The sequence below is a fragment of the Ursus arctos genome, unplaced genomic scaffold (genome assembly GCF_023065955.2).
Source record: "Ursus arctos isolate Adak ecotype North America unplaced genomic scaffold, UrsArc2.0 scaffold_5, whole genome shotgun sequence".
Lineage (NCBI taxonomy): Eukaryota > Metazoa > Chordata > Mammalia > Carnivora > Ursidae > Ursus > Ursus arctos.
Genome location: NW_026623067.1, coordinates 35,982,033 through 35,998,194, shown reverse-complemented (window position 1 = coordinate 35,998,194; position 16,162 = coordinate 35,982,033). Strand labels below are relative to the sequence as shown.

At 45.7% G+C, this 16,162-nt stretch overlaps 1 protein-coding gene across 2 annotated transcripts; it reads left to right on the top strand.

Moving 5' to 3' along the window:
• The first annotated feature begins 375 nt into the window (after positions 1 to 375).
• On the top strand, positions 376 to 15,770 carry GFRA3 (GDNF family receptor alpha 3). 2 transcript variants are annotated; one of them, XM_026508076.4, is made up of 8 exons: positions 378 to 804; positions 6,507 to 6,791; positions 10,107 to 10,199; positions 11,528 to 11,840; positions 14,004 to 14,107; positions 14,273 to 14,407; positions 14,783 to 14,871; positions 15,074 to 15,770. In XM_026508076.4, exons 1-8 carry the CDS (start codon positions 606 to 608, stop codon positions 15,161 to 15,163), a joined length of 1,308 nt encoding a protein of 435 aa, XP_026363861.3. In that variant the 5' UTR covers positions 378 to 605; the 3' UTR covers positions 15,164 to 15,770. The 2 variants fall into 2 exon arrangements, with proteins under 2 accessions (XP_057163137.1, XP_026363861.3); XM_057307154.1 differs by having other exon boundaries at positions 376 to 804; positions 14,783 to 15,770.
• Positions 15,771 to 16,162: the final 392 nt, after the last annotated feature.

Sequence of the window (16,162 nt, the reverse complement as noted above, 5' to 3'; positions counted from 1 at the left end):
ACTGAATTTTGGAGGGAGCTAGTCTGGCATAAATCCCGGGATCTGGCCAAAGACTGCCCTCGGCACAGCCGTTTCACCTGTCTGGAACCTATCTTTGCAGAATCATGGGGTTAATGATAATAGCCCGAGTTTACCCTTGAAATTACTTCAAGGGGAAATGGAGGCACGGATGTGAAAATTCTAAGAGGAAAAATAAATACTAGAAGTGAAACTGCCCCTGTGCTGGTCTGCTCAAGTTTTGCTATAAGATTTCACTTGTGGTTTCTGGAGGCGGTGGGGTGGGGGTCCAGCAAGTGAGAAATGGTGGGTTTTTTTTGATAAATACTTGGACCCCCGAGATGGCGGCAGCTGCCACCATTATCTTGGGCCGAACCCTCCTCTAAGCAACGAGGGCAGCAGACGGCAGGTGGGCAGGCTCGGGTAGAGCACCCTCTTGCACGCGGAAACCGTGGCGCGTGACCTCGCTCGCCCCCACCGTCGCCGCCTTCTCCATAGAGTAGAAGAAGCGGTGTGCGTCCGTCCGTGCGCTTCGGAGTTGGAGGGCGGCGCCCAGGACCCTGGTGGGAGAGTGTCGGCGCCGCTCGCGGGGAGGGCGGGAGGCGGCGATGGGCGGCGGCGGTCGAGGAGCCCCGCTCGCAGAACCTCGGCGCGAGGAGAGAGGGGAGCCCAGCTCCCAGCGCTGGCACAGCGTCTCGGAGGCGGACGGCCGGCGTGCGGACCGAGCCATGGAGAGTCCTCCAAACCCGCGAACACTGCAGCCCGTGCTCCTGCTCCTGCTGCTGGTACCGCTGCCGCTCGGAGCCGGTGAGTGTCGTCTGTGCGTACGCGGGCTTGTGCAGCCAGGGCATTAAGGAGGAGGGGAGAGGAGCGTAGGCGGGGCGCTGGTCACAGGTGCCCAGAGAGGGCTGGGGCACCGCACCGCTGCCCGGTCGGTCCCAGGTGTCCATCTGTCCGAGGAAGGAATCCCAGGGTGCCAGGAAGTGGACGCCTTCCATGCCTAATACAGTTTTTGAACTATTGTAGATTGAACGCCAGCCATGGCCAGGACACCCAAGCATCTCCTTGTTCCACCCCCGCAACCCCCACCCCCGTCTCGTTCCTCTTTTGACGTGCGTCTGCACAGACACAGAACAGTTGCAAGTCAGGTCTCTTCCACTACAGCATCTCTAGAAGGCGAGAAAAATCAGAAGCAGGACTGCCATTTGCTCCACGTGGGCTTCAAGTCTTCCACTCCCTGTAAGGACTGGGGAAGTGGACACTAGGTACAGATGAAGGAAGAGAAGTTTTTGTTGAAACTGACTTGTCACAAATTAGGGTTGTAAACTGCTGCTAGAACTTGCTAACATCATTATTTGAGAGTATTCCTCACCACTAACTACTCCCCCCCCCCATTTCAGGACATATTTTTATTGTTTTAATTGAAGCAGAAGACTCGCTATAGGGGAAGATGGCTCAGCACAGTGCCTTGCCCTATTACAGAAACACCATAACTATTTTGTGGAATATATAGTTCAAGGCCTGGTTTTAGGACCATGCCATTCCCCAGGGAAGGGTAGCCTGGGATCTGTGATCCCAGGGAACATGCCCATTAACTTTGGGATGCGTGGAATCTTATTGTGAGACTCCTGCACAGAGCCTGAGTGGAGGAAATCCTGAGGCAGAGATTACACATGGACCCATTACCTCAGTCCACAAAGTAGTACTGCAGAAATACAATCTTGACTGCAAGACAGATATGGAAGGAAAGAGGGAAAGTGCTGGTCTGTCCAGATTGACTCCATCAGTAAATCAGGGCAACAAGGTATCACCAGTCTGATTTGACTGCCCAGAAAATCTCAGTAACCCTAACGATATAGCTGCACATCAAGATTGGGGGTAAACATTAAACACCTTCCTCATTAACCAGTTAAGTGGAGCAAGTCCCCCCTGTTATGATGAAATTTAACATTGCCCCTGCTTTCTTTTGTTGAGCTGCAATTGCTCCTAAATCCACCACCGTTCAGACTCAGTGAACTATCAGCTATGAAATAAGAGAGATTTACTTTTAAAAATTGTTGTGACTCAATATTTAGTACAGTTTAAGCAATGAGACTTAGACTTGTTACATTTCTTTCATTAAGCACTTACTGGGTACCTACCAGAAGTAACCTCTTAAACATTTAGTATTTCTCAAACTGTTTAAATCCCTATTTCCCTTTTGGTAAAAATAAGTATCTCATGCTGTCCCTAAATCTGTTTTTGAAATTTAAAAGCTTTTTTCATCTTCCACATATATAATGATCGAATATGCTTTTTTGAACCACCCATTACCTTTGGAAATTATGATATACCCCTTAAAGGGGCCTAACGTTTCTCTTCCCTAGCCCTCCTTTGAGAAACACTGGTTTGATCCAAATCCCTCACCTTACATTTGAACAACTAAAGTCCAGAAAGTGAAGGCAGGACTGGGACTAAGGTGAATGAGTGAAGGGGGTGCAAAGAAACAGTAGTTAAGATAAAGAATATTTTAATGCAGTATATATTTTTGAAGATTTTTTAGGTTTTTTTTTAAGTGGTCTCTGCATCCAACATGGGGCTCCACCAACTGAGCCAGCCAGATGCCCCTCAATGCAGTATTTTTTAAAAATCAAAATCAACCTCGCTTCGGCAGCACATATACTAAAAATCAAAATCAGTGCTCCCCCCAAAATCCATGGTGAGCAAAATATCAAAAATTTAAATAAAAAGAGTGACAATGCCATGCTGAAGCTTATTGGAGCCTGAAGCAAAAGGTGTAATCAGTGCTACTGATCCTGCCTTTGTGCTTTGGATATGACCGGTTCTCAGGGTGCATCATACTTTCCAGTGAATTTGCTAAAACTTAGATTCCCAGGCATTATCGTCAGAGACTCTGATTCAGTAGTTCTGGGATGGGGTAAAAAATTCTGCATTTTAATAAATAACCTACTTGATTATCATTTGATTGGAAGAGAAGGTTGGACTAGATTCAGGCTAATTTTGGCACTTGGAATTTTTTTTTTTTAGGATTTTATTTATTCATTTGAGAGAGAAAGAGGGAGAGCACAAGCAGTGGGGAGGGACAGAGGGAGGAGGAGAAGCAGGTTCCCCTCCCCAGCAGGGAGCCCAATGTGGGGCTCAATCCCAGGACCCTGGGATCATGACTTAAGCCGAAGGCAGACGCTTAACTTTAACTGACTGAGCCAGCCAGGCACCCCCGCACTTTGATTTTAATTAGAGGGAAGGGGCTCAGAGAAGTTAGAGGTGGCTCACAGAATTATTCTGTTATTTGGTTGTTTCTTAAATAGTAGGAGCTCATAAAAAAAAAGCACTGTTCTAGGCATTGGCAACAGAGTAGTGATAAGATAGATGTGGAAGTCTAGATGGAGAGATAATCAATAAAAAATCCAGTTTAAAAAATCAAGTGATGAAAAGTGCTATACAGAGTTTTGGAGTAATGATGTGGTAGAGTAGCTAGGGAGTTATTTTACATTGGTTTGTTGGGGATGGTCTTTCTGCGGTGACATTTAGGCTGAAAAGTGAATTATCAGAAGGGGCAAGCCATGTGAAGATCAGGGGGAAGAACATTCCAAGCAGAAAAAAAGGCTAGGGCAAAAATGCTAAGGTTGACACAGGCTTGTCTGGTTCAGTGACAACAGAAGGCTGGTGTGGATGGAAGGAAGTGGGAGAGGAAGAGAGGGCTTGGAAGTAAGGTTAGATAAGTGAGCAGGGAACAGGGTGCATAAACTAGATCCTAATCTAAGTGCATTGGAAGCTGTTGGAAGAATTTTTTTTTAAAAGATTTTATTTATTATTTATTTGACAGAGAGAGAGAGACAGCGAGAGAGGGAACACAAGCAGGGGGAGTGGGAGAGGGAGAAGCAGGCTCCCCACGGAGAAGGGAGCCGGATGCGGGGCTTGATCCCAGGACCCTGTGATCATGACCCAAGCGGAAGCTAGACACCTAACGACTGAGCCACCCAGGCACCCCTGTTGGAAAAATTTTAGCGAGAAATGAGATGATCTCATTTACATTGTTTAAGAGATGATCCCATATAATGCCAATTGCGATTAGAATTATGTTATATTCATATGATGGAATGATATACAGCAAGAAAAATAAAAATAGTTAAAACCATACTAAATAGTGTTGGTGGGGACGCCTGGGTGGCTCAGTCGATTAAGCGTCTGCGTTTGGCTCAGGTTATGATCCCAGGGTCTTGGGATCGAGTCCCACATTGGGGTTCCTCTCTCAGTGGGGAGCCTGCTTCTCCCTTTGCCTGCCATTCCCCCTGCTTGTGCGTGTGAGCTTCTCTCTCCCTCAAATAAATTAATAAAGAAAATCTTCAAAAAAAATACTGTGGGTGAACTTCATAAACATAATATTGAGCAAAAGAAACCAAGACACCAAAAGCACATATTGTATTATCGAAAAACACAAAATTAATCTCTAATGTTAGAAATCAAGACATTGGTTTCCTTTGGAGGGGTTGGTGACTGGCAGAGGGCATTTAGGGTGCTGGTAATGTTCTGGTCCTTTATCTGAGGTCTGGTGCCACAGTGTATTCAATTTGAAATTCATTGTACTGTACATTTTGATTAATGCATGTTTCTGTATGTTGTACTTCAATGAAAAATTATCAAGCATGATATACAAATGACAGGCACATGAAAATATGCTCAACATCATTAAGTTATTAGGGAAATGCAAATGAAAATCACTATGATATGCCACCTCACACCTGTAAGGATGGCTGGTTAAAAGAACACACAAAACAGAAAATAACAAGAGTTGGCAAGTTTGTGGAGAAATTGGAACCTTTGTACAATGCTAATAGTAATGACAAATGGTGCAGCCACTGTGGAAAACAATTTGGTGGTTCTTCAGAAAGTTAAACATAGAATTACCATATGACCCAGCAATTCCACCCATAAATATATACCTAAAAGAACTTTATACAGGAATTCAAGCAAATACGTATACATGAATGTTCCCAGCAGCTCTATTCACAATAACCAAAACATGAAAACAATCCAAATGTCCATCAACTGGTATATAGATAAACAAAACATGGGATATCCATACAATGAAATATTACTCATCCATAAAGAAGACTGAAGTACTGATGTATGCTTCCATGTGGATGAACCACAAAGAGCAGTATGTTAGGTGAAAGGAGCCAGATACAAAAGATAATGTATTTTATGATTCCATTTGTATGAAATATCCAGAATGGATAACTCTGTAGAGACAGAAGGCAGATGAGTGGTTGCCAGAGATTAGGGGGGAGGGAAATGGAGAATGACTATTTAATGGGTGTGGGTTTCCTTTTGGGGTAATAAGAATACATTGGAATTAGATGTGATGGTTGTACAACACTATAAATGTACTGAATGCCACTTAGTTATACCCTTTAAGCTGGTTAATTTTATGTTGCATGAATTTCACCCCTATGAAAATGGTTTCCAACTTAAAAAATTTTCACTAAAAAAGGTGGCTGCAAACAATAAAATAATAGTTATGTGAAGTGAAGGATATATTAACTAATCTTATTGGGTTGATCACTTCACAGTACATACATGAATCAAATCATCACATTACATGCCTAAAACTTATACAATGTTATATGTTAATTTTATCTTAATAAAGCTGGAAAACAACAACAAAAAAAGGTGGCTGAATGGTATGGGAGAATGAATTTGGAAGATGGAATCAGGGAGACCAATAAAGAGTCTTGGAAGTAGTTCAGACAGGAGTTGATGGTGGTTTGAGCTAAGGAAGTGGTGATAGAGGTGGAAAGAAGTGGATGGTTTCCTGATATATTGCGGAATTGACAGGACTTGTTGGATTGAACAGGAAAGAGAACCACCAAAAATGACTCCTAGAAGTTTTACCTTGCAAAACTGATGACATGATGGCGTTCTGGTACCCTTTGATAGGGATGCTAAGTCCTAGAATGTAGGTAGTGTCTTCCATGAGGGCCGAACTATAACCAACCTTGGTATTCTTGAGTGACAGAATCAGCAAAAGCTCCCCAAGCCCAACACCAACCCGTTCCCCTGGAAGGTATTTTTAAGTGACTTTTAATGGAAGCTTCAGAGTTGTTGTTAACTGTCATTTAGCACTTCCATGCACACTGTCAACTCTCTGGTTCTGATACTAGCCCTGCGCATGGATTGTTCTGCCAAGGGCCCTCTTCCCTGTGCATGGCAGGGTCACCAGGCTCAGCTTCAAACAATAGTCCCCCTCCTAGGAGGCTGAGCAGCCTCTCTTGAAACCCACCTCTTCTTGGACCTGATCTATTCTGTCCAAATTGTGACAGCTACAGATTCTTTACTCCTGCGGGGCTTTTCTCCCCACTTATTCCTAAAGGCCTTGGTGCCACCCCAAGGCTTTCCTGCCCAAGGTTTCATCTTGGATCCCCCTACTCTACCTAACAACTTGTTACTCCCAGGGAGCTACTCTGACTTCGTGTGAGCCTCACCTGGTCTCTCTTCCTCCACAACAGACCCCCTCCCCACCGAGGGCCGGCTGGTGAACAGCTGTATCCAGGCCAGGAGGAAGTGCCAGTTCGATCCTATTTGCAGTGCTGCCTACCACCACCTGAATTCCTGCACCTCTAGTGTAAGCACCCCATCACCTGCACAGGAGCTTTTGGTCCCTGAGGAGTGCAGGGAGGCAGCACAGCACCTCAGGAATAGCTCTCTGATGAGCTGCACATGCCACCGCCGCATGAAGAACCAAGTTGCCTGCTTGGACATCTACTGGACCATTCACCTCGCCCGCAGCCTTGGTGAGGCCCCTATCATAGAGTGGACTAAGGAAGGTGGCTCTTGTGGGTTGTTATTTAATCCTGCAGAATATAGGCCAGATGGGTAGATTCTGACTGGGATGGTAATGAAGTTCTGCATTTGACATCAGTAAGAAGTAGAGGGAGGACTTGGTGATATCCTGGGCACCCACAACACTGCCCTCCCTTCTCCCCACTTCCCCCTTTCTTACCTGGTCACATGTAGCTGCCTCTTGGCAGAGCTCTGAGCCAGGCTGAGGCCCAACCTGGAACAGAGGGCATGGACAGGACATGGAGGAAAATGGTCTTAACCCGTTCACAGACTGCCAATACAATGTAATCCATAAGTTCAAAGAGACTGGGAGGCAGTGTCCTTAACCAGACAGAAGGCAGTAAGAGAGAAGACACTGGAATAGCCAAAGAGAGAGGAGCTTCCTCTGACTCTTTCCAAAGACACCTTTCTGTATTAGCTTTTACTGGACTACACTGCAATAACAAGACAGTGACTTGTAAAACAAAGGTTTAGTTCTTACTCATATTGTGTTAGCTGTGTCATGTGTCCTCTTCATTTTGGGATGCAGGCTGAACGTACAGCCTGCATCTGGGAACTCATGTCAGAGGAAATAAGCAATGACAGAAGCATATGATGCCTAAGCTTCTACTCAGTTGTTACATAAAATAATGCTCACATGGGAACAAAACAGATCCCATGACCAAGCCTGACATCCCTGGTGAGGGAGAAGCATACTTCTCCCACGGGAGACCCTGAAAATCACATGGCAGTAAGTGAGGATTTATAATTTTACAGGGAGGGCAAAAATAGAGATAATATATAATCTACCATAGTCCACTATTTGGTTAAAACACTCATTTCTCTCTTCCACAAGCAAAATATATCAACCGCCTTCTTCCCTTCCCATCCCTTCCCATCTCTTCCCTTCCCTTCCCATCCCTTCGCTTCCCTTCCCTTCCTTTCTTTCTTTTTCTTTCTTTCAGATTTTTTATTTTTAATAAAATAAACCCTCTACACCCAATGTGGGTCTCAAATTCCCAACCCCAAGATCGAGAGAGTTACCTGCTCTTCCAGCTGATCAAGTCAGCCTCCTATCAACCCACTTTCTAAGGAAGATACCCTAAGGGTTCTATCCAAACAGTACATCAGGCTCCCAGCCTAGGATATTGTGATAATTTCTCTGTCAGGTCTGGATATGACTTCTCTTGATCTTGCTACCTATGGACAAAAAGGACAGGTCATCTGCCTCCAATATCTACTCTGTATACAACAGTGGAACAGGGACAGGAGAACCACAACAAACACTCTCAGGAAGGGGAGGAATGGGAGGCACACAGCAGACAATGCTTCATAGTCGTTCTGATGTCCTACTACATAAACGTTGTAAGGTCCATCTTCCCTTGGTAGTGGGCACTGCTCTTATTAATAAGGCTCTGCTTTTGCTCCTTAGGAGAACTGCTTTATCCTTTGTTCTCCAGGGCTCTTGGCCCAACCCCCCTACCTTTGGCAGGTCCTTCCTTTCCTGTTATTTTCTGTGGCCATGTCTGAGAAGGATATTGGAAACCACCACCTCCTTGAGGAGTGAACAGCGTTCTCAGCTTGCTTGCTACCTGAGGAATGCTGGGATATTTTAAGGCTCCAATAGAATCTATTTGAATCCAGGCTGGTGCTTCTTAGCAGTACAAATCTCTCAAAACTTAATTGCTTTTTATATCTTTGGTTTCTGTCACTTCGTGTGCCAGTAGCCTTCCCCATAATTCTTTTCAAGACATGTGTCTCTTTCTAGACCTAATTAGAAGTATCTTGCTCTTAGCAGGCTTCTGTGGGAGAGCCACTACCCTAGTCTTTTTTCCCTGAGCATATTTGTCTAACTGGCAGGATTTATTGATACCATCTTAATCAATGAGAGATCTCCACAAAGGGCATGATAGCCATATCATTGAATTGGTCTTTGCCCTAAGGCTGAGTTGTGATAGACCTTATTACTCAAAACATCTTTCAGTTTTATCTTTTACTATTTGAATATGAGAAGCAGTTGCATCTCTTAATCCTACAAATCCTTAAATTTCTGGATTGTTTCTTTTCTTTTTCCTCCCTATTTGCAAACTGGCCACTTCTCTGAGCTTTTATCTTGTAGTACCTTGCAAAATGCAGCCAATAGCAATCAAGACATACTAGAACCTTCTGCTTCTCAGCTTCTTTCCCTTAAAGCACAATCTCATTCAGTACATCTTTCTTCCAAGTTATTGCAGGCAACAGTTTTACCAAATGTGTGGCCACTGCATATTGAGGACTGCCATTTTTCATACCCTGGGAACAGCTTATTCACCATCCACTCACTGCCCAGTCCCAAAGCCAATACCACACATTTTAGAACTTTTTTTGTTACTGCTGCACTCATTTCTAGATATCAGTTACAGTTTTAATAAGAATTTGCTAGGTTATACTGCAGTAAAAACCAACTAACCACTACATATCTGGCTTCCACCATATTGGGTGACACCTTGCACTCTCACCTCTCTCTTCCAACAAGATTTATTACCCAACATTTATTGAGTACCTACCATGTGTATGAGCTATGCAGTAACTTTATAAGACCTATTATGTCCCCTTAAGGAGTCTACAGCACCCTGGGGGTGACTGAGAAAGGTATGTTTCCTTTGAGATCATTGTCTCTTTCAGAGTTCTCTGCTTTTCTCAGTCAGGTTCAGTTTGGGATCCGGCCTCACTTCTACCTCCTCGGCATGTGATGCATCTCCATAGCTAGGTGGTCAGGCCTACACCAGAGTCTACTACTGCCCCTTCCTCAAGAGTGTGAGAAAACAAGACAGAGTCCTCTTGCCTTCTTATGTACCCACAGGTCATATGTCTAGTGGTTAGGAGTGGAGACTCTAGAATTAAATAGTCCAGGTTTCAAGTCCCAGCTCCACTTGTTAGCCTCTGTGAGCCTGAGCAAGTGACTTAACCTGTCTCAGTCTGTTTCTTACCTACCCAAAGGTTTCTAAGAGGATTGAGACTGAATTTTTTCTTCTTTTTTACCGATGTTGTGATGCCCAGCGCCCAGCGTACTCAACAAGTGGTAGCTTTATTATTCTTATCATTGAACCCAGGGTATTCGTTGAGCCCAGGCTATACCTTTATGGCCTTGCTTTTTTTCTCACCTCTAAACAGCTTGCGGCTAGTTAGGTAGAGACTATGCCTTTTCCTTTTTTCCACAGGGCTTTGAGGGCTGACCCAGCAGCCTCAGCCCCTCCTGCTCCCACTCCTCTGCCCAGTCCTCAGGATTCTTGTCACCTTGTCTCTAGGTGACTTTGAACTGGATGTCTCCCCCTATGAAGACGCAGTGACCAGAAAACCCTGGAAAATGAATCTCAGCAAACTGAACATGCTCAAACCAGGTGTGGAGGGCAAGTTGAGGCTGGGGCATGACGGGTGGGCCTGGACCCCGAAGGAAGCGTGGGTGGTGGGGAACACAAACCAGAGGGCATGTAGGGGGAGAGTTCTAGTCTGCCAGGTAACTAAAGAAGCATTGTGTCAGGATGCGAGTCTAAGTTGTGGGCATGGTGTGGTCTTATGAGTCAACAAAGAGCAATCGGTATTAGGGAGGCATTTGAAGGGAGCCCATTAGGGCTCCCAGGTTCCAAAAGATGGGTCTCTACAAAGGGTTTGATGGAGTGGCAGCAGTCCCAGAAAAAATATGAAGTATTTACCCTTATTCGAGGCAGCTAGGAAAGTAGCTTTTCGTCCCTGAAGACTAGGAAATTGCTTGTTTTCAAACCATTCTAATGGGATGGGCGAGGTGTTGGGCAGGGAAAATGGCGAGAGAGAATGTGACTCCTCAGGGGTGACTCAGGGCAGGAGCCATCTGTCTGGCAAGGACTAAAATGCATGTGTTTCAGGAAAGTGGGGCTGTTGTGTTAATTGGAAAGGAGCACACATGCATGCACTTGCTTTTTGAGAAAGATGTGAGCTTTGTTGTACAATCAGTCCTATATATCGGAAATAGAGTTTTCAGAGAAAAGCACAGAGATTTACACATAAACTCTTACTTACAAGGAATCTGGGAATAACCTGTTCCAGTCACTCCATTGTTCTGACTGCTAGAATATTCTGTTAATAGGAATAGCACCATAATTTCCCAAGACTCAGAGTATGGGGAGCTTTTATGCATGCATCAATCATTAAAGACAGACAGGTGTTATTAAAACTGGGCAGAATAGATGCAAAACAAAACAAAAATAAGTAGAATTCGGTTACATCTGTTTCTGATGGCTCAAAGTGCTTTACAATGTTATGGGGCCTCTAGATAATGATTTCCACCATGAGATTTCACTCACTGCGTAGGATTGAGGAAGGAGTTTCAGTTGAGTTTTCTGGACACTTCAATTCTAGATAAATGAGAGCGATAGACGATAGATAGCTAGAAAGCTAGCTGGCTACTTTTATATTAATTAATTAATTACACCTATGCAAGCAATTAATTACGCCTAATGTTTACACCTAGGCAAACTGAGAAGTAGGATGGGGGAAGCTCACAAATACCAGATAGACTTTATGGGTAGTGGGAAAGCCTCGGACTAGCAGTGGCCGTATTCGGGCCGTATTAGGCCGTTTTCACCTATCCCAGCACCGTCCTTGTTAAATCAGAGGGTTGTAGGGGCTCCTAGCAAAACTGGGCTGCACATTTGCAGAGACGACTGGTGACTTGGTGCCCTTCTCCCCCCAGACTCAGACCTCTGCCTCAAGTTCGCCATGCTGTGTACTCTTAATGACAAGTGCGACCGGCTACGCAAGGCCTATGGGGAGGCGTGCTCCGGGTCCCACTGCCAACGCCACACCTGCCTCCGGCAGCTCCGCGCCTTCTTTGAGAAGGCGTCGGAGCCCCACGCTCAGGGCCTGCTATTGTGCCCATGCGCACCCGCGGACCAGGGCTGCGGGCAACGCAGGCGCAACACCATCGCCCCCAGCTGCGCGCTGCCGTCTGGGGCCCCCAACTGCCTGGAGCTGCGGCGCGTGTGCATCTCTGACCCGCTGTGCAGGTGCAGGTGCTGGGTGTGGGCGTGCAGGTGCTGGGTGTGGGCGGGCAGGGTGGGCGAGGGCGCGGCACACGCGGCTTCTTACTCGCTGGTCACGTTCCTGTGCGCGGCTGGGTTTGCCCCCCACACCAGGGACCGTGGAACGACTTCACCCCCTAGCTCTCTTCAGTATTTTCTGAAACCCTTTTCTCAAAACAACTTTGTGTAAAGACTTTGTGTAAAAACTTTAGAAAATATAAAAACGTATAAAATATAAAAACGTATAAAATAGCACTCAGAATCCATCACCTGAAGATGATCCACATACTTTGGGGAGGGTTTCCATCCAGTCTTTTTTGTATACAGGTAAAACAATATTGTAGAAATATATTTGTATCTTGCTTTTTTTTTTTTTTTTTTTTGCTTATATGCATATCTCATGGGCGTTTTTCTGTGGAGGCAGTATGGGATAGTGGTGACCACAGGCTCTGAAGTCAGACAGATGTGAATGTAAAGCCTGGGGCTGTATGACTTTGAGCCCATCACTTTAACCTAAAACTCCATCACTTAACCTAACGTTCCTCTTAGTCCTCTGTAAAAAGTGGGATAATAATACAGATCTCAGGGGATTCTGGTGAGCGTTAAATTGCATAATTTATGTAGAGTGCTTAGCTTACTGGTGCAGAATAAGTGCTCAATAAATAGTGGTGCTTATTTGGTCTTTTGCTGTCCTTCCACAACTTGGTTTTTTTAAATGCCTATATTGTATTCCATTTTATGGGTGCCCCATACTTTTTTAATCCTTCTTCTATTGTCGGATATTTAGGTTGCTTTCTTTATTGCTATAAATAATGCTACAATAAATATCACTCTTACTCATTTTTGTGCACAAATCTAATTATTACTTAGGACGTGTTCCTACAAATGCCAATACCAAATCAAAGTACATGATGACTTGTAAGATGTTTGATGCATATTCTACAGTCACCCCAACCTTGTTTTGCAGCCTGGTTCTACCCTTATTTCTCAGTAACCTTGGGCAAATTACCTAACCTCTCTGAGCCCCTCTTCCTTCTTCTCTAAAATATTACATAAAAGCTCTCAATCATCATTACACCAACACTTACTGAGTACTTACTATGGACTAGGTGCTGTTTTAGGTACTTACTGCGTATCAACTCATGTAAACCTTACAAGAACCCTGTAAGATAGATGGTATTGTTTTTTTATCATTTTCACTTTACGAAGAAGAAACCACAGCAGAGAAAGTTTAAATAGCTTGTTGAGGTTCATCCAGGTATTAAGTCAGGTTACTTAATGAGGTTTGGAATGAAGGCTGGCCTAACTGCTCGGCGACACTGCCTCTTGTGCTCATAGCTGCTACCATTACGTAGCAGGTGCTGGGCTAGATGACTAAGATACTGTCCCTCCTTTCAAGGAATTTGCATTTGGGTGGGGGTGACAGAGAAATAAACCACCCATCTAACAAAAGGCAAAAGGAAAGGAAAACTGCAGAAGTATGTACAAAAAAAATGTACTTGAATTCTATCACCTGAAGATAACCAGCCTCACCTGTTATAGGATCAGTGTGAATAATAACAATATCTGACATTTAATGAACACTTTGTATGTACCAACCACTATGCTAAATGCTGTAGACGCAGTCTCTTATTTCGTACTGTTTTCATTTATTTATTTATTTTTTAAGGATTTTACTTTTTTATTTATTTGAGACAGAGAGAGAGCAGGGGGAGGAGCAGAGGGAGTGGGATGAGCAGACTCTGCGCTGAGCACAGAGCCCAGCTCAGGGCTGGATCCCATGATCCCGAGATCATGACCTGAACCGAAATCAAGAATCAGACACTCAACCGACTGAGCCACCCAGGCGCCCCAGTATTGTTTTCATTTCTATTCATAGTTGAGAAAACTAAGGTTAAAGAAGCTGCCCAAAATCTCATAGCTAGGTATTATGGAGCCCAAATTCAAAGTGGTATGCTTTGAGGGATAGAGCAATAGTGCATTTAATCGTGACAGGAACAGGCTTCACTGAGGGGGAAGCCCTGGGCCAGGCCCTGAAAAAAGAGGAGGATTTGGCATGAAGATGGGTATGTCAGCTGAAGGGGTAGCAAGGGAGAAGGCTGCAGGCCAGACCTTCAGTGAGGACTCTTAAAATTTCCTTTCTTCCAGATCTCGTTTGGTGGATTTTCAGACCCATTGCCATCCTCTGGACATCCTAGGGACCTGTGCAACAGAACATTCCAGATGTCTGCGAGCATACATGGGGCTGATTGGTGAGGCTGGGGGCCAGGTGAGGGGAGCCCACAGGGTGGCCAGCCCTGGGGGTGAGAATGCTCCAGAGATTGAACCAGATGGAGTGGTCCTGAGGCAGGTGTCAAAGAGTGGGAGTTGAAGTTTGGGTTGGCCAAGGCCCTGACAATCTTCTCTTCACCCCACAGGGACTGCCATGACTCCCAACTTTGTCAGCAACGTCAACACCAGCGTTGCCTTAAGCTGCACCTGCCGAGGCAGCGGCAACCTGCAGGAAGAGTGTGAGCAGCTGGAAGAGTCCTTCTCCCACAACCCCTGCCTCAGTGAGTGTGTTCCACCTGCTCCCAGCCCCCGTGGTTCTGTCAGCTGGATCCAGGGAGAGGAAAAGGGTCAGCTCTGTGGTCCACCCTGCTTCCATCCATCTCCTGCCCCCTCCTCAGCATGGGTTTACATCCCCCCAAGTCTGGGCCTTTCTTCCTTCTCCTACTCCCTGAGTGACCCTCCCCTCCAAGCTGCCTCTTCGACCTGTTTTGGCCGCTCTCCAACTCAAGGAATAAGCAAGCAGAATGAGACAATAGCCCACTCCCATCTGCCCTGCTATATGCCAGGGTCCCTGAAACATTCCCTTACCTTCCATGGGAGCCTGAGAAATCTCTATCATCTGCCTGCTTCCATTCTACCTTCTTTCCTCTCCTCAGTGGAGGCCATTGCAGCTAAGATGCGTTTTCACAGCCAGCTCTTCTCTCAGGACTGGGCAGACTCTACCTTTTCCGTGATCGAGCGCCAGGTAGGCCCTCCTCTATTACACACCTCTTACCTTTGCTGGACTAGCTGGGGGAAACCCAGAGAAGGGGATAGAGGGGGTGACCTCACTGTGGTCCTGAATACTATAGACCTCTGATGGATACCTCAGGGGAGGGGGACAAGGCCTTGACTGAGGCTGAGATGGTGAAGGGGGTGGAGCTGACTCCATTCCATTTCTTCTACAGAACAAAAACCCTGCTCTGAGGCCACAGCCCTGGGTGCCCTCTCTTTTCTCCTGTACACTTCCCTTGATTCTGCTCCTGAGCTTCTGGTAGCTGGACCTCCCCTGGGCCCCTCTCCCCTCTCCCCACACCCAGCCTGACCTGCTGCCTGCAAGGGCTAAGGAAAGAGCAGCATCAGGAAGGAGGTGCAGTAAACAACATGGTGACCCTGACTCTACCCCCCATATCCTGCTCACTCCAGGTGGGGTCATAGTAGAAACTGACCAGCTGAGTTCTCATTCCCTCTGCTTTTGACTCAGGCTGCCCTTCCTTAGGACTTGGTGACCATGATTTAGCCATATCTTCTGGTGGAGACCACCTCTACCTAGCTCTCTCCTAATCCCTTCCTCCTGCCCACCAGAATCACCCAGGCTCTAACAAATCAGTCATTTTCTATTGCATTCTCCAGGTAGGCAGGGCTAGATATTCTGAGGCAGCCTAGAAAGACATTCCCCGTTGTGAGGAAGGCTGGGGCAAGACTCCTACCCCCTTATCTCCTCCTCTAAATGGGGGAGATGGGAACCTGCTGCCTACCCGACCTGGGGATCCTGCAGAGCATTTGAGCATCAAGAGCCAGAGCATTTGGGTCTTGCTTTCTTCCTGCTACCATCCTGAAGTACCCCCAGCCCCTTGGATCATGATTAAACATTTTACTTAAAAACGTTGCTCTTTTGCCATTTTCTCACATTGTGAATTTATACAGAATTAGGAGTGTTACAGACACAGGAGTAGAGGCCAGGTAAGACAGCAACCCTGCCACCAATTGCTGTGTGACTTCTGGCAAGTCTCTCAACCTCTCTGTGTACTTGACATGGAATTGGAAGAAAAAATAGTTTATGGGAGGTATGGACCTTGTATCTGTCCCAGATCCAGCCATTTCTAGCATACTGTCTGGGATCTGCCACAGCAGCTGAGAGGGGAGTGTCCTTAGTCAATCAAAGCATTTTTTGAGCATGTTATTGGTTTGCTCCAGACCATAATGGGGGCCAGAGGAAAGGAGAGACTGGTCCTTGTTTTCATTTGCAATCCTGTTGGGATAAGGAAACAAAGTAG